General features: G+C 31.5%; 2 protein-coding genes and 1 long non-coding RNA gene across 5 annotated transcripts in view; 2 read left to right on the top strand and 1 right to left on the bottom strand.

Annotated features, from left to right (window-relative positions):
• Positions 1-70: 70 nt before the first annotated feature.
• On the bottom strand, positions 71-14,559 carry LOC100748634 (SEC14-like protein 2). Of its 3 annotated transcripts, none has more exons than XM_033318759.1 (11): positions 14,263-14,559; positions 12,525-12,777; positions 6,642-6,714; positions 4,898-4,941; positions 1,800-1,917; positions 1,509-1,718; positions 1,126-1,206; positions 855-1,054; positions 597-739; positions 367-518; positions 71-293 (listed from the first exon to the last, which is right to left on the bottom strand). In XM_033318759.1, exons 2-11 carry the CDS (start codon positions 12,573-12,575, stop codon positions 181-183), a joined length of 1,185 nt encoding a protein of 394 aa, XP_033174650.1. In that variant the 5' UTR covers positions 12,576-12,777; positions 14,263-14,559; the 3' UTR covers positions 71-180. The 3 variants fall into 3 exon arrangements, with proteins under 3 accessions (XP_033174650.1, XP_003486550.1, XP_033174649.1); XM_003486502.4 differs by having other exon boundaries at positions 12,525-12,701; XM_033318758.1 differs by lacking the exons at positions 12,525-12,777; positions 14,263-14,559 and adding an exon at positions 10,422-10,600.
• A 480-nt stretch (positions 14,560-15,039) lies between these two features.
• The window catches only part of LOC100742415 (calcium release-activated calcium channel protein 1), a 19,366-nt gene continuing 6,991 nt past the window's right edge, over positions 15,040-27,414 (top strand). The window contains 1 exon segment of the mRNA XM_024364924.2: positions 15,040-15,297. Coding sequence (XP_024220692.1) covers positions 15,213-15,297 — 85 coding nt within the window. The 5' untranslated portion in view covers positions 15,040-15,212.
• On the top strand, positions 16,086-18,508 carry LOC117151209. The gene is made up of 2 exons (XR_004460965.1): positions 16,086-16,576; positions 18,412-18,508. It is a non-coding gene; the product is annotated as an uncharacterized LOC117151209 (long non-coding RNA).

Here is a 27,414-nt window from a genome sequence, read left to right as displayed (position 1 = left end):
CAAGAACTACATTTTGTAATGTGCAACTAAGCATATAGATAAATTTTTAAACAATTGAAAAAGAAAAAGATTAGCGATAACATAAAAGCATTGACTTCTTTTAATATTAATTACATTGTATAGAATGTATTTTTCAGAGAGAATATTTTCTATAATATATTATTATTCTAAGTACATTAATTATAAAGTTGTTGGTGTTATTTCTTGTGATTCTGTCGGTGGTATAACTTTCACGGAGTAATGGATTTTTTTATTTCTTATTATGCTATAAGTGTTGTCAAAAATAATGGAATCTACAACAGATAAAGTTATTGATGAAGTATCTGATATTTTTATGATGCAACTATTTACACAATGCCTACTCACATGTAGAAGGTACTTCACAGATCAAAATTCCAATCTCATCTAATTGATGGGCAGCCACTCGTCGCATTGGTATCACTTCTTTCTGTGTTCCATTATAATCTTTCTTCACAATACCAAATCTAATGTCATGGTTCTCTGTACGAAATTCCCAGCTATACAATTCCCAACCATTCACGATTAATAAATATAGAATTATATCATATCATAATTAGTTTATGAATTTTTTATACCTTAACAGAGATCCCATTTCAGATGCTGGGATATCAAGCTCTAGTTTCCCACCTTTCTTAATTGTAACTGTTGTAAAGTTCTCCATATCTTTCTCTGTGTTATTTACATACATTTCTTTAGGGACTTTGCCTCCAAGACAAATCTGAACATAAAGAAAAATTTTAATATTTTTAATATCATCGCATTCATTTATCAAGAAATTTGTCCAAATTTTGAAACAATATAAATTTCTTTTTCTTAGTTTCCTTTTTCTTTACCTTGGTACCAAGCTTTGGGTTGCCATCAGGATCTTTAAGGGTGCCTCCAAAGAAAGCAGGCACTTGATCTCTGTCAATGTTACTGAATAGCGCTGTCTGCCATCTCGCAGGATCCGATTTGTATATTTGAATCTTTGATAAGGTATACTCGTTCATAAACTTTTTCGTCACGGAAAATGCGAAAGCAAATACCTTTGGAGCTAGAAAAGAATACGAGATATAAACCATCAATCATTTTATTATATGATTATCTGTGATATAAAAAGTGTACCATTAATTATGTAACAGGTCTTTAAAATCTCTGGGTAATTAGCCTCATACATTTGGATTAAAGTAATGACAACTTCTCCAGCTGGAAAATAGAATTATGAATTAATATTTATCGCAATAAACTAATTTAATTGGGTGATAAAAAAAGCAGCTTCATTTTAGGAAAAATTACATCACTAATCGATCGTTTCTTACAAATTCATTAAACAGATGACTCTTTCAATTTATATAAGCATTTCATTGGTTACCTTGTTTTTATGGGCCACGAACACATATAACTAACGAAAAAACGCTATGAAACAACTAGCAATGATACTTTAAAGAGTCGAACAAAATATACTCTGAGGAAGTTATGTAATCATGGTCGATATACATAAATTTTACCTGGTCTCCAGAGATATTGTTTCAAGTTAAAACCCTGCATGTCAAAAATTACGACCACTTGACCAGCTGCTGGACCGTGTTTTAACATTTGTTCTCTACATAATTTTAAGTATTCTTCGAGACGTTTTATGGTCATCTTTATCATATCCCTTCTCGAGACTACATGCAAAATACCATAAATATCTAATGCGTCGAAATACACTACAATCACTACAAAAATATTGGAATTATTGATTTCATCATGTTTCATCCTCAATTACGGCTATGGTGAGCATATATTCTACAATTTACCTGGGGCACCATCTTTATCGAAACCACATAAACCGTGAGGTAGATAGTCATTCAAAATTTGAGGAGGATCCCATTCGGTTAATTTGTCAACTTCCCATTGTTTTCGCCACTCCATAGACTAAAAAGTAATACAACTTTAGTTTGAAAGTATTATAAATATAATGTACATGCATTAATAATAAAATAGGTAAAAAATATTCATATAAATAATATATTCATACTTTGTGAATTTCAAATCCTAAAGACTATTAAGCTGTATATAGTACTGTATATAATGATATAATGTAATTTAATGCACAATATTATGACAAAAAAATCTATAAGTTTAAAAGTATAATTTTCAATATATACTTCGAAAATATAATTTTAGACTAAAAACACTACAACTAGAATTATCAAAATAATGTCTTGCAAGAAACACTAAATATGACATATGTTCGTATGAATTTTTTCTTTTTATTAATTTTATAGAGAATTGAAGATAATCGAATTGATGACTTTCTACATACATAGAAATAAAAGATTTAGAGAATGATTGAAGTTTTAGAGAACATCAGTACCACGAGCGATTATTACCAGAGATACACAGATACATACATCCTGTATAGTTCAAAGAAAATTTCTGTTTTTATAAACGTTCTCTTAATACCTAAGAATTAAGTGGAATTGAGAAATTTAATTTCTAGTTTGCCTTAAGGGGAGAAAGGGATTATAGTTGCAGCTAACATATTGCAATATCCGGAATTCTATTCGAAAGAAGAAAGTGGTACGCATCGCGATATTAGGATCGTTTCGCATTTTTCAACGTCGTTAATTATGGAAATCGATAATGGCACAATATGGGTAGCGTTACAAGCATCGAATCGTGTATCAAGTTCTCCAACGTTTTATTTTCCGTTTTTATTTATCGGTTTTATAAACCGATGCAGGCACAAAGCAAAAAATTACGATCACCATCTTCGCGTAAGAGAATTTAAGTTATTACATTTACTATTAATAACTTTACTATTAAACTTTAATTTAATTATCAAATGAAATATGCTTTCTTCGTTAATTTGTTAATGATAATTTTATATTTTCTAACTATAATTTTGCAACGAAATATATGAATGTAAAAAGAAATGTGTACAAAAGTAGGTTGATCAATATACACGCAGGTATGAAATATTGCAGTTGTTTGCATTACAAACAGTTATTCTGCTCTCTCTTTGCTCATCAGCTTGAAGTGTGAGCTGTAGAACTTACTGATTTTTCCCGGTTTTATGAACAAGTATTTTTTTCATATATACATATATATATCAGATATATATATATATATATGAATATATATATATATATGAATATAAGTTTAAATATGGTACAAGTTCAATTTAAAGAAAATGGATAAAGCTACTTTCAAGTATTAAATTTCATAATTAATCGGTCTCTTTTCGTATATTTTTCACGGTAAGATAATAAAATCTTTTAATATTTTAATAGATATAAAATATAAAAATCCTATAATAATATAAGAAATAAATTAATATAAATAAATTCAAACGTTTCTTTAATAAATAACGTACCGCTCGTACTTCGCTCATTAATTAAACTAATTGTAATAATTAATTAACTGCGAATACAGCGGAAAGAATTCGGAAGTACTATACTGCGAAGCATCTGAAGCGATGAAAAGTGCATATTGTGTAGAAGAATTGTTTTTTTTTCCTTCTGTTGGCCACTAGACCATAGAGAGAGTATACTTCGTTAACGCTTCGTAGACGATCTACAAGTCAGTGAAAATTCAAAAGATCGTGAAACGTGTTTCTTCAGACTTTCTCGGTTAAATTCATGGCTAGAGCTATAGAGCATCAAGCGCGAAAGGTGATGACTGATTAACGTGATAGTCGATGCTAACATTGAGCGTGCAACTTATCGCAATTATGCCCCAAGACGTAGATTTCTAGATAACAGTATGCCAAGGAATGCGTACGAATTCGAAACTATATATCCTTATTTTTAGTATGAAAAGGTTTGCTCTCTGAGGCAAATGATTCTTTCTTCGTTCATTTTTGTTAATCGTTTGTGGCTCGAACAACCTTTAATATTTTGCTTCGACTCGTTCGTACTCAATAAGCTATTTTTAAGAGCAATTCATGGATAGAATATATATTTCCATATTTTCATAAATAACAACATTTTGTTCGATCTGATTCATATTCAATAAACTATTTTCAGAAGTGATCTATTATTTGGATATATTTCTGTATCTTTGTTGCCAATAACAACGTATGTTTATACTTTTTACTTTGATTTGTTTCCACTAATACCAGTACTATCAAATCTATCTAAAGCAGAAGTTATATTTAGTCAGTATGTTTCAATACTAAATACTAAATAATTGATGTTGACCTCAACTGTATTACAGTTTGAAATAAGACTACAAACAGTTAATGAATTCATTAGGACCGGTGTCATTAGTGTCTAACACATTGCCAGTCGGTCAACAAGATTGATTTTCCACTGTATATACCTTGCAAAGTAAATGGTGGCCTGGTCTTACATTCTCTTCTGCACAATTTTACATGGCAATACCGTTAGGCAGTCGCGAGGAACTTCATTTTTATATATGCTATTAGGATTTTTCTTCGTGTAATGCCTTTCACAGTTTTTCTTTAATCAAGCAAACATTTATCGAAATATTTATATATCAGTGTGAGTCAATCCGATTGACAATATGTATTACATTTCATTATAAAGAAGAGATATACGATAATAGGAATACAATAAAATAGGAAAAATGCAATTGATATATGGATAATGGAATTTTGAAATTAATTAAATAAAGTCCTATAAATCTGTTAGTTATGCGATTAATAATAATATGGTTACATTGTATAATTCGTACGTATAATGCAACTGACGCAATACGAGATATGTGAAAGTTCAATATAAGTTTGAACGAAGTTGTCCTCCTTTCGAAAAGATTTTTTCTACAGCGAAGGAATTTATTTATTTTTCGGTTTTTATGAAACTAAATAATAAAAAAAAACAAAAAAGGGAGAAGTAGGGAAGTGAATAGATGGGTTTGTGTCAGTAATTATAGGTAAAAACCTCCATACCTCACGTAGCATCTTCTCCGCAGCAACCGGGTCCCATTTTCTTGCTAAAAATCATATATATTTTTTAACGTCTATTTTAGAGTCAAGAAATATTTAATTCTACATTACATATTTATAATACGAATGAAATTGGAAAATTAACAAATTTAATACTAATTAAAATGTTATGTTCATTTATTATATATTTTTTTATACGATTAAAATTAAATTTCCTAATTTCGCAGAAAATAGTTAAACAAGAAACTTTTTGCTCTCCGTTGTAAATTTTTTAATGTCTAATTTTATTCAATGATCTCATGAAAATACATTTCTTTCGCTGTACCGAATGGATATTAAAGAATCTTTATATATCAATTTATATTTATTTATAATTTTTTCTTTTTTAAATTATTTTATATAACAATCTTTTGAGTAGTATACGAAGTATATTCCATTTGTGTTATTAGTGTTCAACCAGTTATTAATTTCTCATCACGTGTATTTCATTGCAAGTTGCACTTAATTTGAAGATACCAGTGAATGTTAGATTCTTTCTTTTACGAGGTTCAGAGACCAAAACAGAAGAGAATTCACATCTACTGAATTATGATTTACAATTACACACAGTGACTCGTGAAAATATTTGAATAGTCAATTACCCATCATATTAATAAACCACGTTATTCAGTGGTTATTCAGCACCATCTTCAGCACTAATTACATGTTCAAGACTAGTATTTATGTTATATACTAATTCTTTATCAAATGAATGGTTACAGTATCGAAATATCTTGTAACTTCTATATACATTCTCCGATTTGTTTCAAATTTGAGTGTTCAGTGTAATCATAACGATCCAAATGAAACTTCCAAATTTTGTATACATATAATACATACAATATACAGGGTGGTTGGTAACTGGTAGTACAAGCTGAAAGGTGGTGATTCTATGCGAAAAAAGAAGTCGAAAATATAGAATACAAATTTTTCGTTCGAGGCTTTGTTTTCGAGAAAATCGACTTTGAATTTTCGCTCGGTACGCGTGCGGTACGTTATAGCGGATCTCACTGTAGATCGTTGTCTCGATGGAAAAATTTAAAACAAAAGAATTAAAAAAAAATTTTATTCTATATTTTCGACTTCCTTTTTCGCGTAGAATCACCCCCTTTCCGCTTGTACCACCAGTTACCAACCACCCTGTATATACTGTGGCTAAAAAGAGTATTTGTACATCACTGTATTTATTATAACATTTACATGTTAATTAATTAAGATCAAATATATTTCGAACCATTTAGCAATTTTTTCTTATGATTAGAAAAATTTAATACCAGGAAAATAAATCGTAGGGTCTGATGAGAAAATACTTCACTGGAAAATAAGGGCATTTGCAAATACTTTTGGAGCCATTGTACATAAAAATTCTTTACGATAAGTGTTTAAATATTTTCATGAGACACTGTACATAAGGATTTCCAAACACTGTCTTATTTTGTATAATTTAAGGGATTAAGTTCTCTGATGATTGTGCCTGGCGTCTTTGAACCAGCCATTCAGATGGGACATTAAAGACGACTGTGTATGGTATACATATCATAAAAGCAATAATCGCCAGGAAACGTCGCCGATTATAATGAAATAAATGAACATAAAGGTCCAAGTTGCGATTTGTCGTGAGATTGATAAATTTTCTTCGGGGCACGTTTGACGCATGCAATGTTGAGAAACCGTACGGACGGTTACAACAAATTACAAGAATTCATACCTCGAAGCCAACGTAGTAGAAAGTTATCGTCATGATGCGGTTGTTTCAGAATATCTTGAACTGTCCGCCTAAACTGAAATCAGAAGTTTGTATAAATTAGCCGGTTATGTAATAACATTTAGAATTCACGTATCATACATGAAATAACAAAAAAAAAAGAAGATTTAGGACTACGGGAGTTTATGGTTGTCACAGAAAGAAGCGAAGAAATAATTCAGAATTATTATATCAAAATATAAGGGCGAGGTAACAGAATGACGCGCGAAAGTAATAAACTTGTAAATATATTCGTGATATTAATAGATGTAAATGCAAATAATTTACACAGGTGTCTTATCAAAAGATGCATTAAAATAATAGATATTTTTAAAGAAATGTGAGATATAAAAAAGATATTTATGGTTTTAAAAAACAAATAGCTTTCGTAATGCTATAAATACTTCAATTTTTCCAAATTTCATAGAATCCAAATGAAAACAGAAATGATTACGAAAAATTAATTAATTTTTTATGTATTTCGTGATAAAATTTTTATGTAGCCAGGTTTAGCAAAATTATCGTCTTTTTACATAGTTGTATAACAAAGGTATAATGACACAGTGTTAGGAAACTGAAATAGCATAGTACTTATATAAATTGGAGCGAAAAACATTAAAAGCTATGCCACGTAATTATGCCATTGCTTATATCATACTATAATCTTACATTATAACTTATAAAATACGTATTTCTATAACATCTATAGCCATACTGCATCTATCTTTTAGCAGGAGGGATTGGTTATATTGAAAATTTGCTAGCACGCCTTTCATCCATGATTTGCAGTGAAAGCAAATCGTTTTTCTGGGAAGTGCACCAACAATTTTACGGTCAGCGCAAAAATCTTAGACAACTTTGTTTCACACAAAATCACCTGCACTTATTTACTTTCACGTAGATTTTTCAGCAGGTTAACTCAATCCTGTTACCAAGAATCAAAATACGGGTCACCGATACACGACGTGTATGGAATCTGTGCTTGTAATTGAAACTTTATTTTGCATGCTGCATTTATTTTAAAACATTCGAATGAATTTTGCAATATTAATTATTCTAATTCTATTCTAAATTCTATTCTATATATTTTTTCTGTCATATTGAAAATTGCATCATTTGGAATTCTATTTTTTAATTAAGTTTAATTTTATTTGCAAATACTTATAGAGTAAATTTTAGAAAAATTTCTCCTAATGTCGATTATGATAAAAATTCAACTTCTATTCTGATTATTCTTTTTTCTCGAACACATTGTAAATTGTATCACTTCAGCTTGAAAATGAATTAATGTAATAATATTACGATTAATCGAATGTATCACTGAAGGACGTATATGCTTTCTGCTTCCTCGTTAATCAATGACAATCAAAAAAAAAAAAAAATAAAAGTAAAAAATATATAGGTGAGTGTATGTATTACGTTGATTACTTCTATGTTAATTTAGCTGTTTTCTAAAAACTTCTTCCGCGCATAACAAACTCATGCACGTTTTATAGAGACCGCGTAGCTCAATTGCCATAATTGCAAGATTTTCCAAGATCTTCGTATGTCGGTCACGATTCGCGAAATTGCTTAATTCCGAACATCAGCTTAAATCAGTCAGCTTAAATCGAACATCAGGCGAAACTCTATCTAACGCTTGATATTGGCAGGTACTTGTTAAGTAAAATTGAATTGGAGTTATTCTTTCACAAAAGTTAATTAAGGAGTTACAAAGTATACTTGTATAACTTATCATCCAATAATAATAACTATATGAATATTTACGAAAATGCATATTTTTCTGTGCACAGATTTATGTATTTAACCTTTTAAATATTATAACGAATATCTTATTTTGAATATCTGCATATATCAAATTTCAACGTAAGATTATCGCTATGATATTTAAAAATTGAAATAAATTATATTCAGTTTTTATCTTAGTAGTATTTATAGAAATATGAATTTGCGTGAATGAAAAAAATCCTACTATTACAAAAAGTGAAAAATGATTATACGAAATTTAATAGCCACCGATACATTAATATCATTCATCTTTTCTCTCTCTGCCACTATCTTTATTAAAATTTCTTATATGAAATAAAATACACGAAGGAACCATCACCTAACTTAATTGACTGACGAAGAAATATTATCCAACAATTTATTAATACTGGTTAATCTTTAATTATTATACTATCTATAGGTATTAACCCTTTTCCTTATACTACATAATATCTTTTGCAAAATTCCCTTGTTCATTAACTAAACAGAATTTGTAGAAACTATCGTGTAATCTAATCGATCGATGAAACATCAAACTTAGTACGCTAGTCACATCCTCAATGTAGCACAATTCGTGTACCTGATGAAACCGATTTATGCGCACAGAATCGTGTATAAGGAGGCTAATGGACATACGGAGATGTACAAATGTGTGCGTTTAATCTTCAACAGTATCAACGTCACGTTGTAAGACCATGTGACAGTCTGTATGGGTGAACAGCAGGGTAAAGAAAGTGCCGTTTTACGCGAGGGAACCGTTCACTCTCGATCATCTTGACGTTCGTTTACAAAAAACATTATATACATAAGAAACAGGTATAGGAAGAACTGTCTTTCACAAGGAAGAGTTATTTAAACTCTACGGATGGATTTAGCGACTCTCAAAAAAGAAATCGACGAACAAAGACAGAGGAGGTGTATGTACGGTCCACGTCTCGCGATAAAGTAGTTTTCATCGGGTGAAATCCATCGCATAATGACACGTTTGCGAGCGACGAAAGCGATGATAAAAAGCGTGCTCACTGCCGGCAGCGTGAAATGAAAGTTTTAAAGGGATAGGAAGTAAATGTTCATCGTCGACTATGATGATGATCCACTGATAGAACGATACTTCCATGTCGAACAGGTTTGCATGATAACAAGTGTCATTGCGTGAATGACTGGAAAAAAGAAAAATAAATCGTGTCAGAAAGTAGAATGGTCAGAATATGTGAATGAAAATATCGTAGACATAGAATGAAGTCAGTAGAGATTTGTAAAATTTAACAATATAATTAGTGTTGGTATATACACTGATTCGTGAAAGTATTTGGATGCTTTTATGTAGTATGTGTGTTACATAAAACATTTTGAAATTTTATTTAATGAAGCACAGCTATCATCGTTATCGGTATTTGAAGCCAATCTAAAGATCTATATAGAAGTTATAAGAATAATAGTCTTAAACATATAATTAGTGTTAACGATGATTAAATACTGTTGCCTATTAATGTAATGGCTATTCAAATACTTTGAAAAACCTCTGTTAAATATCTTTGTTTACATATTATGTTTATAAGAAATATCTTGTATTATAATTTCTATGGATATACATTTCCTGATTCGTTTCAAATTTTACCAACATAATCATGGCAATCGTGTCTCACTGTAATGTTCATGAAACTTCAAATAGTTCTGTGTGATACGTATAATGAATTTATACAACTTTTCCGTAGTACGTGTTCAACTTTCATGAGCTATTCTACATAGATACATAAATATATTCTTTATAGAATCATTGTAGAAGATGAACATTAAAAAATATATGCATCTGTTAACGTCACGTCTTTTATAGAAGTAACGATACGTGTCAAGTTTATCAAGGCTTCTTCAGAGTTATCGCGTTCGGCTATCGATAGCTATAAATTTAGGCTATGACGAATTCTAGAAGTTGCGAATGTTACGCTATGATTTCGGACGTTATCTAGGTGAACGTACCTTCGAGATTTCCAGGTGACTTGCTTCTTTAAATTTTTTTCTTCTTCTTTTTTTAAATGGAACCATATGTTTTTGTTTATATGGACGTGTAGTCCGTTCCATGACGAATTCATTGACCTAGATATGTTTGCACGCCAAGCTCATTCAAGGTAGTTTACTGCCGTTCAAAGCTTGCCTTCCTTAAACGCCCAGAAATTGTTATTTATTGTCGGTATTCGAAATGACCTCGAATATCAATGCACCGATTTGCTCTATCTCTAAAAGATAGTTTCACCCTCTCCAATGTTGCAGAAATAATTCGAACATTCTCACTCGACATTCTCTAACAACCCAAATCACATCGACAATTTCGTTGTATGTATAATGAGCCATCGTAAATTGAATAGATAAGTGAGATTTGTTAGTCACAATAATATTGATTTCTTCGAAGCAACTGTAACAGTAACCGAGGATATGTAAGTATCAGGCGTAGCAGCAGATATCCTCTGTTCGTAAGTAAAAGTAATGATAATTTACGATCATTAGTGTGATTTAGAATTGTGTTCACGGCTGAATCGATGAAATACTCTGGTGAGTAAAGATAAATTTTGAACAACAGTAAGTGACCTTGAATGACCTTGAAACGTCAACATGTTGTGAGTTGAGTTCGTCACGAAATGGGGCACACGCTTATCTGAATAAAAACGTATACATAGTATTATATACAAAGGCTTGAAATCTCAAAGGCACGTCCGTCTTGATAAAATTTATGATCATCAGGAGATGTCTCCCTCGAAATAGAGTATGTTTTAGTTGAAACATTTGTTTGCATGAAGAACGGTCTAGGAGATAATTATATATCTCCAAATGAATCATCCTGTATATACTTACACTAATTATATTGCTAAATGTTATAACTGTTTAGTAGCTTCATTTTAAATAAATCTTTACGGTATAAAGTATCATACTTTATATTTCCGAGTTTCTTCATAAGAATGACGAGGTCGGATTAAATTTACTACGTTTCTGATGTTTATTGCATATCAATGAAGGATACATTATTTCAACATTAAGTATTTCCTGTGTACTGAATAATCTCATTTTCTCTAGTCAAGAATTTACATTTGTAATGATTGTCTTTTTATCCTTTCATCTATAGAATGTTTCTGAAGTATAAAAATTTTATTACGTGAATCGTGTGATTTTTTATTACTTCTGATTGTCTATTCAAATTAGTTGTATATTAATAGTATATTCTGTGGTCATGTATGTAATTTAACACTTCTCTGTTTATTCGGTTTCAAGTTTGCATACGGTATCAGCTGTATTTAAAATAGCTGTGATAATTGCTCGTTATTTCAATCTTTTTTATTTGAATCACAATAAGGACTGAACCGACACTTGCTTCCCGTCTTTGTATTTGTTTCATATGTAGAACGATCTTGCAGAAAATTCTCGCTGCCAGTTAACAACGTAACATTTAAATAATTAAGACACTCTAATCATTTTAGTTTAAAGCTGTAGTTTGTCATTAATTTTCCTTATTATTGTAACTTTCTACCAGTGTATCCGATTTGAGTGTACGTACGCTGTTATTTCTTTGACTATCAGAAACGCGAAAAAATATTCAGATGAAAGTTATTTGACTTGATGGAAGAAACTTAACAGAATGTTAGAATTTTTTCTTGCACTTTTACTTATGGAAGTTTCAGCATCCACACATTTTTTGAACTCAATTATATACCTTTATTATTATGAGTTTATTGTGCATTTCAAGAAGCATTCAATAATATGTGCGAAGTATCTAGGCAATAATTTGTTTGGAGAATAATAAGTCGACAGAAGCAAGACTTGATTCTACCTGTAATTGGATAAATTATTGTTGAAATGTACGCTTCATATATTTCGTTGGTTCATTTCGAAATACGTAAAAGTTTGACAGATAATTGATAGCGATGATGAAATGAACAAACAAAAATTAAATTAAACAAAGCTCAATCACAAGATCCCAGAACGTTAGTACAATATTCGCCGGACACGTTCATAATGTTCTTTTCAAGAGTGACATATTATTAACCTCGACCCTGTGGTCGTACCTTCTTTCCAATTGAATGGTTGACTTACTTTCATCAATGCAAATCGCTGGTTATCCTCCAATCCCACTACTTTCAACATCCTTGTGTCTCTTTTGTACGTCTTTTGGCGGTTTTTGAAACTTCCGTTCTAGCTCTTTCACTCTGATTTGCGATAATGCGTTCTCTGCCTCCTGCTACCGTTACCTGTTGTTTACCTCGTTTATTTCTGCCTCAGCAACAAAATACATAGAGTTTGAGTCACAAGGTGTCACGCAAGACTTTCTTCTATTGAGCTTTAATCTCTGTTAGGAACAGGCAATGGTCAGATACGAAATTTTTGATAGCATGTATGATGTACAGTGATTCACAAACTACCTTGATTTACACTTCTAAAAACATTTTATGAATATATTGCGTTTATCATATAATCTATATATGTACATATGTAGAAGTCATATATATGTTGGTATTTATTGTTAGTATATAGTAAAGATTACCATAGTATTCGAACGATCAATTATTCATTACATTAATAATCTACAATATTTACAACTAATTATATATTTCTATGAAACTCTTATATTCTATTTTTTTACTAGATATATGTTTGCAGTAAATGTTCTCCGACTTCTATATACATTTTTAGATTAACTTCTAATTCCATCAATATAATCATGATAGTCGTGCTTTATTAGAATGCCAATGGAATTTCAAAATGTGTTACGTAACATGCATAATGCATAAAAGTTTTCTGTAATAAATGTTCAAATATTTTGAACTATAGCCACTATAGAAGCTAGAATAATAAGAGTGAATCATATCGATTTAATGTAATAGATATCACGTTCATTACTACATGGTAATCGATTCATTATTATGCGCATGACGACGGAATTGCATTTCAGCAAGAATGTGTCTCCAAGTGTTATAGAGTTGTGGTTGGTAAGGTCGAATGTGTATAACTTTTCTGTCTTTTTCATAAAGTCCATGTAAAGTGATAAAAATCTATATAAGTAGACGTACAAAATTTATACATGTATATGGTTATTTCAGAGGTACTTAAATTTGTATTATGTGTTATGTAAGCAATGTTTGAGTTATTTGAGTTATGGTTTGACTTATTCTTCTTTGTAGACATAAAGTGCAAATGAAATGAATTGTTAATATAATCGATAGTGTTTGCAAATAAAACATGACCTGATCGGATATGACTTGTTTTATAAAAATGAAAAATTATACTTGTCCCTTTCGTACCATAACATATTCTTTAATTAAATTAGTCTGTTGCTTAATATAATTGGAATTCAAAAAAGAGAAAGAAGTAGAGAAGTGAAAAAAGGTTTACCCGAATTTGCAACTCGATTGCGTTACACATTTAATTGTGGGCGGTGAAAAATTACTGTTACATTGGGGGAATAATCGTATAATGTTACTAGCCGAAACTCGAAATGAACTACAAGCGGTTCATGTAAGATATTTAATATAATACTTCAATAACACAGTTGTATATTAATTTTTCATATTAATTTATAATTTTATCTTGTTCTCATATATAATTTATATACCAATAAAAACAGTATTAAAAAGATATTACATAACAAGTGTCCTTTAAGAAATATAATCGATGGAACAGCCACAAAACTTCAACTCTCTCCTCAGGCGCAAATCGGTGTTGCAATTAAATAAATTCTCTTCAAACGGTTTGATCTCACAGTCACCATTAAAATGCACCTCAAAATATTGAAAGAAAAAGAGGAACGTTACCGAGATAAGTAAACAATGTATACCTCTTCTTTGAAAAAACCTTTCTCTTCAAAACATAGAACAAAAATCGTCAACAAATCACGTTGTCACTTGGCGCGCAAACACATTCGAATAGAGCGCATCGTTATTGCGTTCGTGTTTCGCGGCTGCCGGCTTACTTAGTGGCGCAACAGGTGTCTCTTGCGGTCGTTGCGACCGCGCTCCAGTTCGAGAGCCAATTCCCTACTAAAAATGAATGTTGCGCGCTGACTGGCAGAATGGTACCGTTCTGTTCTACGCTGTGTTCACGATGACCGGTATTACCTTGTCACGGGATACCCCACCCCTTACAAACCATTGCTTTAACCTACCGGGATTTTGCTTCGTTAATCGGCCGTCGCTATCCCCTCCATTTCTCGAAACTGATTTCGTAAGGCGTACATTTGATATTACCTATATAAAATAAATAAATATATACAGTGACTCACGGAAGTATTTGAACACTTACAATAGAAAATTTATAATATATTGCATATGTTGTATTTACTGTAAACATAAATTAACTATACAATATGAACAGCGATTTTGAACATATAATAAATTGTTGAACACATAAAAGATAATCCTACTGAATAATAATTCTTACTAAAACATTTCAAAGTGTTTTATATAATGCATACAATATACAATACATAAATGTTTTCTATGGTACATGTTAAAATACTTTCGTGAGCCACTGTATATCTATATATATCTATCTATATATATCTATCTATCTATATATATCTCATTCGTATTTAATATTTGAAATTTTCTAAAAATATACCTCTCTCAATAATTGGTCAGATGAGACCCGACATATGGCCAGTTATATTATCGAAGCAATAGTCTATCTTGTGTGCGTTCATATACAACGTAAAGAAACGTGAAACAATCAAAAGTCATTTCGATTGTCTTTGTTGAAGTAAAAGAATAATCAACTACGTGCTGAAATATGAGCTCTTCCTCCACTGCAGATTACAGCTTACATTGGGAACGATGCAACATTGAGTTAGACAATCTCAAATGCGCACGAGTTTGTGAGTAACTCTGCATTATAATATTGATTAACAGCTTTGTAGTACTTTGTAGTACATCCTTCTTATATCAAAAACCATGAATGTGCAAATTTTCATCTATTCGGTAAAAAGATTGGCTAAAATGCCATTTTTCTGTGCTCTTAACTATACAGATTAAAACAACGAATGTAACATAACAATTGTATTATGAGTGTGTTTATGAATTTGAACCTAACCTCTTAATGCTCGGATTTGATAAACATATATTAATACAGATATTTGAACAATAATAAACATGTATTATACTACTTCGATTAGGGTGTTTCTATCATATATTAATATACAGAGGTTACAAAAATTTACTTTCTAATGAAGTATTTTGGTTATTAGATTCTACATTTCATTTTTATAGCATTAAATTTGTATAGTCATATGAAATATATTACTAAAGTATTACTAAATAATACAGAATTTAATATAGAGGATTATCCACTTAAGAAACCGCGCTCGCGAGAACTTGGGAAATAGCAATATGTAGATTTACTACTACAATTAAAACATGGCATGCGCCATCTGTGAGCTGCTACTAGAGCTAGAGTTAGTTATAGGTTATAACACAGGGGGAGTTTGGTGTCACCGATATTTTTTATACCTATCGATCTGAACATTTTTTCACGATGTAATTTAAAATTTGGATAATAGATGATAGATAACCCTGTACTTAGATCTAATTGATTAGCATGTAAATATTAGTAATAATACAGTGCTGTGCAAATACTTCTTGCAGCCACTGTATATTAACATCATAAGCAAATTGTCGATCGTGGAGACGAGAATGAAGTTAAATTTTATGCCGTTATTTTAAAGCACTGTTCGCACCATCTGTCGAAGGGTTCTGAAGTTACCTGTCAGAAATATTGACTATCACCGGCATTCAACCTCGATCGATCTCTCGCGTTCGACCAGAGACAAGGTATACAGATTCGACTCATCGTATCGGATTCGTCCGGTTATTATGGCGTAGAATGTTAAGTGATATACCATTTCCTACGAGGATTTTCATCAATTAAATGTAATATTATCAATCTGAAATATCTGTATTCTTGTTAATTAGCGTGAAGGAAGTGATTCATGCAATTGTAGCTATTCGGTCGCGCCTGCATCAAAGAATGCAGATTCGTTTCAAACGATACATTATCGGCGTCTCGTGCCGGCATAAATTTCGACGGGGAAACACACCGTATAATAGAACACATTCACCAGTATCGAGGTTAAACATTTTCGATCGCTGTCCTGTCAAGTAAGTGATTTCTTAAAATTATATTATACTGTTGATTATACTCTGAAGCTTCTAACACAGTAATGTCATTTGTGAAATTTTACAGGTTACAAGTTACAAGTTATTAGTAGTAATTAACTTTCTTTACAACAAATACGATAAATACATATAGTAAACATATGTATACGTGCAATACTATACATATAATACATGTACTACAATTAAATTCTATCAATTACAAGTTAGCTGTCATATTCGATTATATTTTAAGTATTACACTATTTTCATTAATGAATAATTTTCTAAATAATTGTTTATGACAGTCATTTCCTTTAATCTACATAATATATAAATACATCAAATAGATAACATTTGTACAACTTTATTTGTTTTATTGCTAGTAAGATAATTTATCAATACCAGTAACTTGTAGCTTATAATTTCTAACAATAAGAATTATATAAACGTAGTTATGTTTATATTGTATAAAATGCTAATATAATATAATAAAATTATATTATGTATGTATTATATTATTATGTATATAAATATTTCCATGTCTCAGAAATAGTACCGGAAATACGTATTTCGCGTATAAGAAAGATAAATCGCAAATATAAAAAAAAATTTTGTTCAACTAGTTTTTCGAGAAAATAGAAATTTTCAAAGTATTACTTAATACAAATTTTTTTGATATTTTAATATTATAAAAAATAAACTGACACCTTAAATGAATGTATAGTAATATATTGGAATCTATTAAAATTTCAGTTTTCGATGCGTTCATTTTATATTCGATTAGTTTCATTTATTTACGTCACTTGCACTACTGATGTATCATGTTTATTCAAGGTATTAATATGTTAATCTATTCACTTGTCCAATCGAATATTTCGTTACATTATTTCAGAAGTAATGAATGAACATTCACACATTCTTTACGTTTATATAAGAAATAATATCATAATATATGTCTTTTTCAATTTCTTCATTTATAATAGATATAAGTATAGAATATTATCATTACAATTTATTATTACATATATGCTATTAGAAAAATTCATTATTATGAAAAGGATTATAATTTTACCTTTTTTCGAGTGTTTAAATAACTGATGGCATAATTATTTTTATCGGGAAATTTACCAAGCAGAAAATTAGTCTGGAAGGAAGTCGTACCTTCTTGACTTTGAATTACATAAGGAATCCGTGTGTACATACCATTGAATGTAGAAAATTAAGTCAAGGTTCTACACGGAAATAAATCTGAGAATGTTTGTGTTTATACTTTGAAAGCCAATGACCCGAAGCAGTGGCGCTTATTCTAAATTTGGATACATTTTTTGATCTTGTTAAAATTGTAATAATATTGTTAAAAAATTTAATATATTTTAAAGTTTGAATGAAATTGATTTATTCTTCTCTCTTTATTATAAATATGATATCTTGCTCTAGAATTGATCAATCAATGGCCATATTCATTTCCTTTTTGATCCACGTTTCGTCTAAAATTGATAAATATCAATATCGACAATAGCTTCTCATCGTATAATTTCGTTCAATATATCTTACATATTAAATATAATTATAATATCATATACATAATATAACAAGTTCGACGTCTATAAACAATGAATTATTTAGTAATTTAGAAAACATCAAATATAATTCTAAAGTCACAAACACAACTAATCCTCTAGTCAGTAACCTGTCCATACCTCTTTATTCAAGATCTACATATCAACATATTACATAACAAGCATAAACAAGAAGTACATATTTAGTAATTTAAAAGACACAAAATACAGTTATAAGACCAAAACTAACACCTAGCATTATTTCAGCTATGTTTCCAGCAACATCTCCACACTATTCCATCCAACATCTACACATCAGCATATCACATAACACAGTCATACCATATCTCAAAGTTTGTCACGCGAAAATTATTGGTAAAAATAGTTTCGGGAAAACTAAACGTTGGACGACATTGTTCCGGAGGAAATATCGAAAGGTAGGAAAGTCTAGTTGTTTGTTACGTCGGGCGACCCTCTACCTGGATCAGGCCATACACCGCGGGCCAGACGGACACCAGATGTCCGCTCATCCTTACCGCATACTCTCAATAGTCTTAAGGAAATCTAAGGAATTTTCTACCTAAGATCCTTCAGACCTAACAAATATCTTTTTTCTAAATCGCTTCTTTAAGAATATTGACACGGGAAAGTTAGTTTTTCTCACGTACGATGCTTCCCACTAGCAGCTTTCCTGACCGGGCGACTAAAACCCTTCCTGGTCCATCAACCTTCTTATTATCCAATCGGAAGCGGTGTCTACTGCCTTCACTTTCCTAACCAAAATTGTCATCAACAAATCCGATGGTCCCTTGTTCTTAGACACACCCACCCCTATTTTTCCTCCGCCACAACATCGTCACTAAACTTACTTATTCTCTACCCTTAGAATAGTCAACATATGTTTACCGGTTTCTACCTTTAGACCAGTCGCGTACTTGATTTATACGTACGCGTCAGTGTATATTCAATTGTGACTATTAAGTGAAAAATAAAGCCTAATAGAAAAGAAAGTTAATGGTTGTGTTTCGGCTCAACCTTGTTTTTATCATATAACCCTCAAGTTTACGTGACAATCTCCTCGAGTCGCAGTTCGAACGTTTCACAAATAAGTTGAAAAAATTGAACTTTGTATATGATAATAAATCTTACTATGCAAATCCAACAGAATGACGGTTCAAAGTTATTGAGATATGTATAATTTTATGCGCTAGACTAGGTTAGGCGCGTAGTAGTAATGTATGCAAATATCAGTGTGTGGAAGTATGTGTGTGCGCGGCGTCTCGAAAACAAATGAATGTAAACTGTTCAGTCAGTCAACAGTCGGTCAACACTCGGTCAACAGTCGGCTATGGAAGGAAGTGCTGAGACGCGTGCGAGTGTGTATCGATGAATATCTTTGAAATCGCTTATCAAATAAATATATAACTATTCTAATATAAATTCCAAGTGTAAATTTAGTGTTCCTATACCATTATTTCGGCTATTAAGATCCAAAATTCTCAACAAAAGTGTTACAAGAGACTGGGCCGAGCGCGTATTTTGGAGCGTTTTCATACTGAGGTGTTAGTTCCTTTGGAGGGGTTGTCATCTGGTTATCTCTGAAGCGCCTATTCCGTTACCATTTGGTTATTGTTTCGATGGCTGTGGTATGCAGGATAGCGTTTTCGATTGGAAGCGTTGTAGTATTTCGATGTTGGAGTTACTTGCTGTTCCCCATAGTTGGATTCCGTAGGTCCAGACAGGTTTTATTACGGTCTTGTAGAGGGTAATTTAATCCTGTATGTTTAGTTTGGAGCGTCGGCCCGTGAGCCAATAGAGTTTTTTTAGTTTATCCTTTGGTTGCTTCGTTTTATCTGAGATGTGTTTCTTCCACGTTAGTCTCCTGTCCAGGGCCTGACCAAAAAATGTCATGAACAAATCCGATGGTCCCGTGCGCTAGACACACCCATCACTAGCTTTCCTACGACACAGCATCGTCACTGTACCTTACTTCCCCTACGCCATCAGGAGGGTCAAGTCAACTACTTCTTCTACACCGCTAGAAAAGTCAACTACTTGTTCTACAACGCTAGAAAAGTCAACAGGTCAGTAACGGGTTAATCAACTATAACAAAACTCTAAGAGCCTTGCTCTATCCTCAACGAATATTGTGCCAGTGTATCGCGTCTCTATACGCTAACTCATTGTCGACGGTGTAACTTAAGTGGAAAAAATATATAATTTATAATTCTGTGAATCACATTGTTATACAAACTGAATCGCCCCTATTATCTTAACGGAAATCAGGGGATCGATCAACTCGTGGCGTCGGTTATTATAATCGTAACGGGAATGTACGACTCCCGTTGACGTCTCTCCCCGCGATTGGTCGAAAATACACTAGTTCTTAAAAGGTATACCTTTCTCTCGAACTCTCTGAAACGAGATATCCCACATCGTAGCGTGATTAGTTAAGTACTACATATGTACAATAACATCCAACGACATTGGGCACATCTGGCATTCCTCTCGTTCAATCCTTTTATTCTTCCGTGATTTTCCATCGTTCATCCCATCTTCGGGTGAAAGGGTGTGTCCATGTTATATTCCCGCTGCCGAGTGGGGACACATTGTCGTCTAAACCGAGGAGGATAAATATAATTTATCGAAGCGATCCAGTGATACAGTTAGCGCCGTCTCACGCACGCAATCAGTTTTCGTTCATATTCCATAGTTGTCTGCCGAGGAACATGAATGCACGATTCAGTTTCGTAAAATTACAGAGTTATTGTAATTGCAGAAACAAATGATATTAAGCCAAGGAAAATAAACAAACAGATATCTACCGGCTTACTAATGTCATGATAAAGTCGAGTCGCGAGTGGGAATTTAGATAAAGATCTGGACAAGTGACGAAGAAAGTGCTTCTTCGCTCGCTCGAAGAGCAGAAACAATTTTCTTGTGTCGTTTGTATGTGCTTTCTGGTAAGAAATTCTAAAAAGCTACCGGTGCGAAATTATTGGAATTCCTATATTAAATAGTGTGCTGCTTATTAACATGGAAACCCGTCGACGAGCTGAGCACGGTTCTTGTAAGTGATTCGGCGAATTCATCATTTTTTTATTCTTCTATTTTTGCACATTCTTTGGAACAAATATTGATGTTTTGTATATAATGAATTCAATATTAGGAAGTTATAGGTACATACGCACGTGATCGACTTAATTTTTTACTTTCACACGTACATATTCATTTCGAATATCTGGAATATTACAGATTGTTCGAATTCAATAAAACATTAAATTATAGTAAGGATCTTAAGTTGAAATAAAACTCGAATGGGATTTTTGATGCTTTATTTTGCAAGTTTGTTATATTTTATTCAGGCTACATGTTTCATGATTTAAAATCTACCTTGGAAAATATATTGTTACGAAACTTTCTTCGCTCTCCTTATTTCGACGATAACAACATGGTATTATGTATTTGCGATGATGTTACGCACACCTACTTGCTGCTGTTCGTTTTGTTCTTTAACAATTACGAAAGTTGTACAAATTATTGATCATACGCTCATCTCCCTTATCACCTGAGATAGCTTAGAATTGATATACATCAGTATGAACAGTACTTATTTTTATTTAACCATTTCATGATTACGTTACATGTATGATATTATTAATATTTCATTAGTGAAATCTATAATATTCTTCTGTAATTAATTCTTCTATTTTGTTCTTCTAATTCTACCATATTACAATTTTTTATCATTCCGTGATAAAAATACTATCCAAAATAAAGTGTAGAATTTCCTAGATCCAATCATCCGACGTTGCTATATTTATACATTTGTATAGAAACCGGCGTGCAGTCAATGATTTCCAGGTAATAACAGGATACCGTGAATAATCTGTTATGAACACGAAGAATGCAATAATAAGAAAATAAGAACTTCCCATTGAAAACTCGCAGAAATTTTATAACGAAAAGGCGGCGCACAAACGAATGACGTTATTAATTGAGATTCTAGGACATTCGTATCTGGAGGTAATGGGCTTAACAACTCGGTACGATTTCTTGAAATTAATCTTTACGCGCATCACACTTCTTCAATGCGCATTGCCGACTAATTAATTGTTTCAACTATATCATGAAACCCTTTTGCTCCTGCGGAATATGCTCTTTGTTGGCTTATTTAATTTGTAGTCAGTATAATAATCCTCTAAGATGTTGGGTAAAATAGTAGAGAAGAAAAGCGGATAAATTACGTGAAACTTTATGACTGCTATATTTAGCTAAGTAAATTTTATATCTAGGTATTAAAATATTTTTCCATGGTTATTATTGGATATCTTTAAAACGGTACAAGAATCAATTCTAAAATTGTCGTTCCCTCGGGGCGATTGATTTTTCAGGCGGAATTCCTGCGAACTGCGATAAATCAAGCTTAGGTACCTTATATTGGAACGGTTTCTTGTAAATCAATCTCGCAGTTAAGAGTTTTTGTTTCGATCAAGGACAGGTTCGCCAAAATCTCTGTAGGCAAATTTTTAGGTAATGTTTACTTTTATGAGTAATTAAATAATAGTAGCGATAGTAGTTTATAAATAATCATCCAGATAATTTTCTAGACAATTATATAAAAGAAAGGTATTATAAATATGACGTAAAATTCTCATACTTCATAAAGAGAATAGAAACCATTCTGAGCATGCTATATTTGTTTATGATCAGTAATTTATCAACATGTTAGTCACACGCCTGATGTCGGTCGAAGCGAGGGTAATATCAAAACAAGTGAACAGTTTCATTTCAAAGTGAATTTTCACTGTAGGGATCAGGTTTTAAATAGATCAGTCGGTAGCAATACAAGTAGGTTAGGGATACCCTGACCATGACTGCGGGCGACGCGTTTCTCTTCGATGGAAATGATCCTGGACGCTTGCCATGAGAAGCCCATAAGTAAAATTACCTACCAGCTATATTGCTCCCCAGTTTTCTTTAGCGGAAATTATTTCGCGCCTATAACTTCTTTACGAGTCTTGTGTTTCAGAATGAAACTTTCCAAAATTTCTATATCATAAATTAACTTTCTGTTGCAACTTATAGCTACTGTATATGTTTTCCTATTATCCGCTTGATGAGCCTTTTATACGTAGTTACAAAATTTAAGGTGTTAAAAATGTTTACAAATCGTTAAAAGGACGATAAATTTGTTTGAACATCGGTCAAATATTAGTTTACATTTTCATCCGTTCTTTGATGTAGATGTATCATATGATGTAAACGAAGCTGTTGCAATTGCTGTTGCAAGAAGATACGTGATTGCTTTCGGTTTATCTTCGAAAATCCATAAAAATTCCGGAAATACATTTAAGAAAAGTTAAGTGAAACTAATAGATATTGTATTTATATATAATTAAAAATTAATGTTTAAATTTAAAAGAACTTTATTTATGATATCTAATGAAAATCCTGTTCCTGATTTATTGTACTGATTTATTCACTGCATTGAAAATAATAATCTTTTCATTCCTTCAAAGTGCGTCTCTTTATTCCTCAAATCAAATACACGCGATCCTTGTAATATATCTTCATTTGAAAGTAATTGATCTAAATGGAAAGGAAATCATAAGTATAGAATTTTTAGCATAGAAAAGAATGTTTTATTATAACGCTATAAAAACCTGTTTAAAGTCATCAATAACTTATATAAGCAAATTTCATTCACATTCATCATTTGGATATCGTATAAGATATATATAACGTATAATCATCTTAAAATCATAGTTTTGAGAATCTGACAAAAAAAAATTTTATTTATGTATTAATAATATTAAAATGTTTATTAATATAATGTTAATTATATATAGTATATAAGTATAGTATATAAGTAAAAAGAATTTAATTAAATAGTAATATTTAGATAGATATATATTGTGATTCATTAATAATCATTCGCAATAAGGAATTTGCATCTAATTTACATATGTTATTCAATTATAAGTTCATTCGGGTAGTTAATCTAACTTACCCACAGATGACCGAAAATGTTCGGCGATCGTCGGCTAACTTCGTGGTTTGTCGTTGATGTTTGTCGATGCCGTTTCGCGGCGTTCTTATTCAGTATACTGGTGTCTTTCACTGCTGTCATTTAACGTAATTTAGTTGTATGCCAAGTACATATTTCGTTATTCAATCTTTTCATTGTCGTAATATTAGACTAAATACTGGTGTCTTCAACTCGAAAAGTGCTTTTTCATCAGATTCCTTTTATTTTTTTCCTTTATTCCGTGAAGAGTGTAGATTGTTGATCTTCGTTATGAGTTCGCGCGTTCAACCGCACACTCCTCCAAACTGCTCTAAAATGGTAAATACAGTTGCACATTTATAATTATTCATCGGCATATGTCTGCTGCTTCGTATACGAATGTGAACGAATTAAATTCATTTAATTTCACCTAACGATTATTTATATTTATGCGGTTTTCTTTTCCTTGTTTTCAGTTCAACTTGTTGACCTGAACTATATATAAAGAAATAATCTCAATTTCCTCTTTTTCTTATTTTATGTCACAATAGACTCTATATTTTATGATGATATCATATTTTTAAACTTTTGCTTAATACTTGTCCTGTGTTTCATTTTGACAAGATGTACAGTCAGTAACAAAAGTACACATACATCTTTTACATTAAAATGAAGACATTAGCTCCAGTAATTTTGTTTCAAATTAAATTTTGTATTAATAGAGCCAAATACATATTTGGAAAAATAACACAATCCTTCAGGAAGTAAAAAAATAATACAAAATACAATCTCACAAAAGAGTATATACGCCTGTTATTTTTACATGAAATCATAAAGACAGATATTAAATATTAAATTAATCTCTCGTAGGTATATCTTCTTGATATACATTACTAACCGCCTGCAATCTTATCGATCCTGTATTGATAAAATTTAAGGTTGTAGTTTCTTACATGGCGTCCTAGAACTTTTACAAGTTACAATACTTTTATATCTCTTTAATTCTTTCTAGAAATACATCAATATACCAAAAAAATTTCACGTTATATTAAGATATAAGTATAAATTCTTTTAATCTTTTCAGAAAAACGGCGAAGAGTGCTTTTGGTGTATATAAATGTTTGTGACTGACTGTATCTACTCTTTATCATATGGGTATTCATAACTCACACGAACATGTTAGCGCAAAGTTCCCGGCAATTTGTTAATCTCGTGCATATTCGTGCATAATGACGTGATGTAGATATTCGTCGGGCGTATCAGATTATGTTAGTCATTTTTTTGCAAGTAACAACTTACATATCACTCTGATTTAGCAACGTGAATATTTAATTTCGTGTGTGAGCCGTAACAGCAAGCTCTCTATGCGTTCTACGGTCCCTGTATTTTTAGTGATATTGGCACGTATCTCTGAACTATATTAGTTGCAACATACCCAATGGCATTGTAGGCAATTCGTTATGGTCTTTTTACGGAAAATTTCATTGCAAGTGTTTCCAATAGACATTCGTAGGAAACTATATCTAAAGGAATTTCTCTTTTTATTTTCTATACCTAAAACAACTTTTCTTTTTATATTTATCACAATCTATGAATTAATTTCAAGAGTGTTATTAGAATTCATTCGATTTTCTCGCTGCCTCTGAAACAGACAATGAGAATAGTATAAAACAAATATAAATGTATAATTAGAATCAGTATAGCATCTGGTTTAATCTTATTTTTAAATGTATATTTGAAATCCACGGTTTTTATCCAGTTTACCTAATCAATGCCATACACTTTTTCATACGATGCAGTTACACTTTGCACCCATTGATAGACCTCTGATGATTAATGTACACTATACTACATTTGCAATTCAGATATGAAAGGATCTAAACATTGTAGTATGTATATAATTCGTTGCTGAAGTTATCTTTCGATATTTATAAAGAGGAACATAGTTCGAATACCTTTGAGCATGTGTATAATTCGAAAAAAAATAACATTGTCGAAGTGCTTGGAGAAGAATCTCTTTTTCTCTCGTTGTTTATCTTGGTCCAATCTCCACAAACTTTTTTTTTTCTTTGTTCAACAACACCACAGTCAAGGTTAAATTAGCGGGAATAGTTACGCGAAAAAAACTGGTTTCATATGCAAGTACATAATTGGTCTCTGAAACTCACTAAAATAAATCACCAGTCAAATTGTATATGAAAGCATATACAATTTTAAAAAATGGAGATTACTTTGAAATCTTCGAAACACATGACGCACTACGCGAAGACATTTAATTTTGCTCAATGAAAATTTCGTGTATTGCTTATTACATATTTTAAAATTATGGCTTGGTCCAGTTACGAGAAGCATCCTATCTATTAAGTAACTGTCTCTTTGTTTCTCGTTTTCAATAGATAATTTTAGTTTCAGTTATTTTTACCCGAAATGCTACTTATCTTTTTAAGTACCAACGTATTTTTAGCTACGATATATGTGTGACGATTTTACTTGGTACAATGACCCAGCGAAACGAAAATATATCAATTGCTGAATCAGTTCGATTGATAACTATGAGACGGAAAAAAGAAAACATTGCCTTTGTATCTCAATACTCGGGCCTTTATGTGGCGTTTGGATAAAAAAGATTGCGGGAAATGTATCGTTTGCGTAATAGCGCGTAAATGAAAGAGAACGTTGTGCGTGCAGCGCCCCCATCATTCGATTGCTATTAACGACCGTTGGAAATGATACAGACGAGATTCAAAATCTCTTTAAATTAAATCTCATTTTTTCCTCGTTCCATGTCTCCTACGTGTTGCACGGTCACCATGAACGTAAAGTTAAAGTGAGAACTTTATTTCTTGAAGGCGTTAATTGACCGTCCAACAGTGAAGGTTATACACACTATCGTATAATAGTTCACGAAGTTATCTGAACTAAGTATGTATGTATTTGCGAAACTTCTATGTTCATATCGTATATGTTATATAAAATATTTTGCAATTTCATTAACGCTGTAATGATATACAACTGTCATGATTGTATCGATCATATTTAGAATCGATCTGAAAATTTATATGCAAGTACATGCATTTACTGCGTAAATATCACACATTTAGTAAAAGATTAATACGTAGCATAAGTAGCTGATAAATGTTCAAAATGATCCTATTAAATATTTAGGCTTACCAATATGCCTCAATATTAGGTATATTAATAGATAATTGACTATGTAAATATTTTTGTGATCTCTGCAAGATATATATATATATATATATATATATATATAT

Source organism: Bombus impatiens, unplaced genomic scaffold (genome assembly GCF_000188095.3).
Source record: "Bombus impatiens unplaced genomic scaffold, BIMP_2.2 scf_0114, whole genome shotgun sequence".
In the NCBI taxonomy this organism is placed as follows: Eukaryota; Metazoa; Arthropoda; class Insecta; order Hymenoptera; family Apidae; genus Bombus; species Bombus impatiens.
This window is presented reverse-complemented; position numbering and strand designations above follow the sequence as displayed.

Bases quoted from the DNA above. Each gene is read 5' to 3' on its own strand.
- LOC100748634 (XM_033318758.1), bottom strand. From the start codon at position 10,523: ATGGAACGGACTACACGTCCATATAAACAAAAACATATGGTTCCATTT. The intron at 6,715-10,421 runs GTACGTTCACCT...TTCTGATTTCAG, and splicing joins GTCACCTGGAAATCTCGAAG to TTTAGGCGGACAGTTCAAGA. The intron at 1,918-4,897 runs GTATGGAGGTTT...ATTACTTTTTAG, and splicing joins CGGAGAAGATGCTACGTGAG to TCTATGGAGTGGCGAAAACA.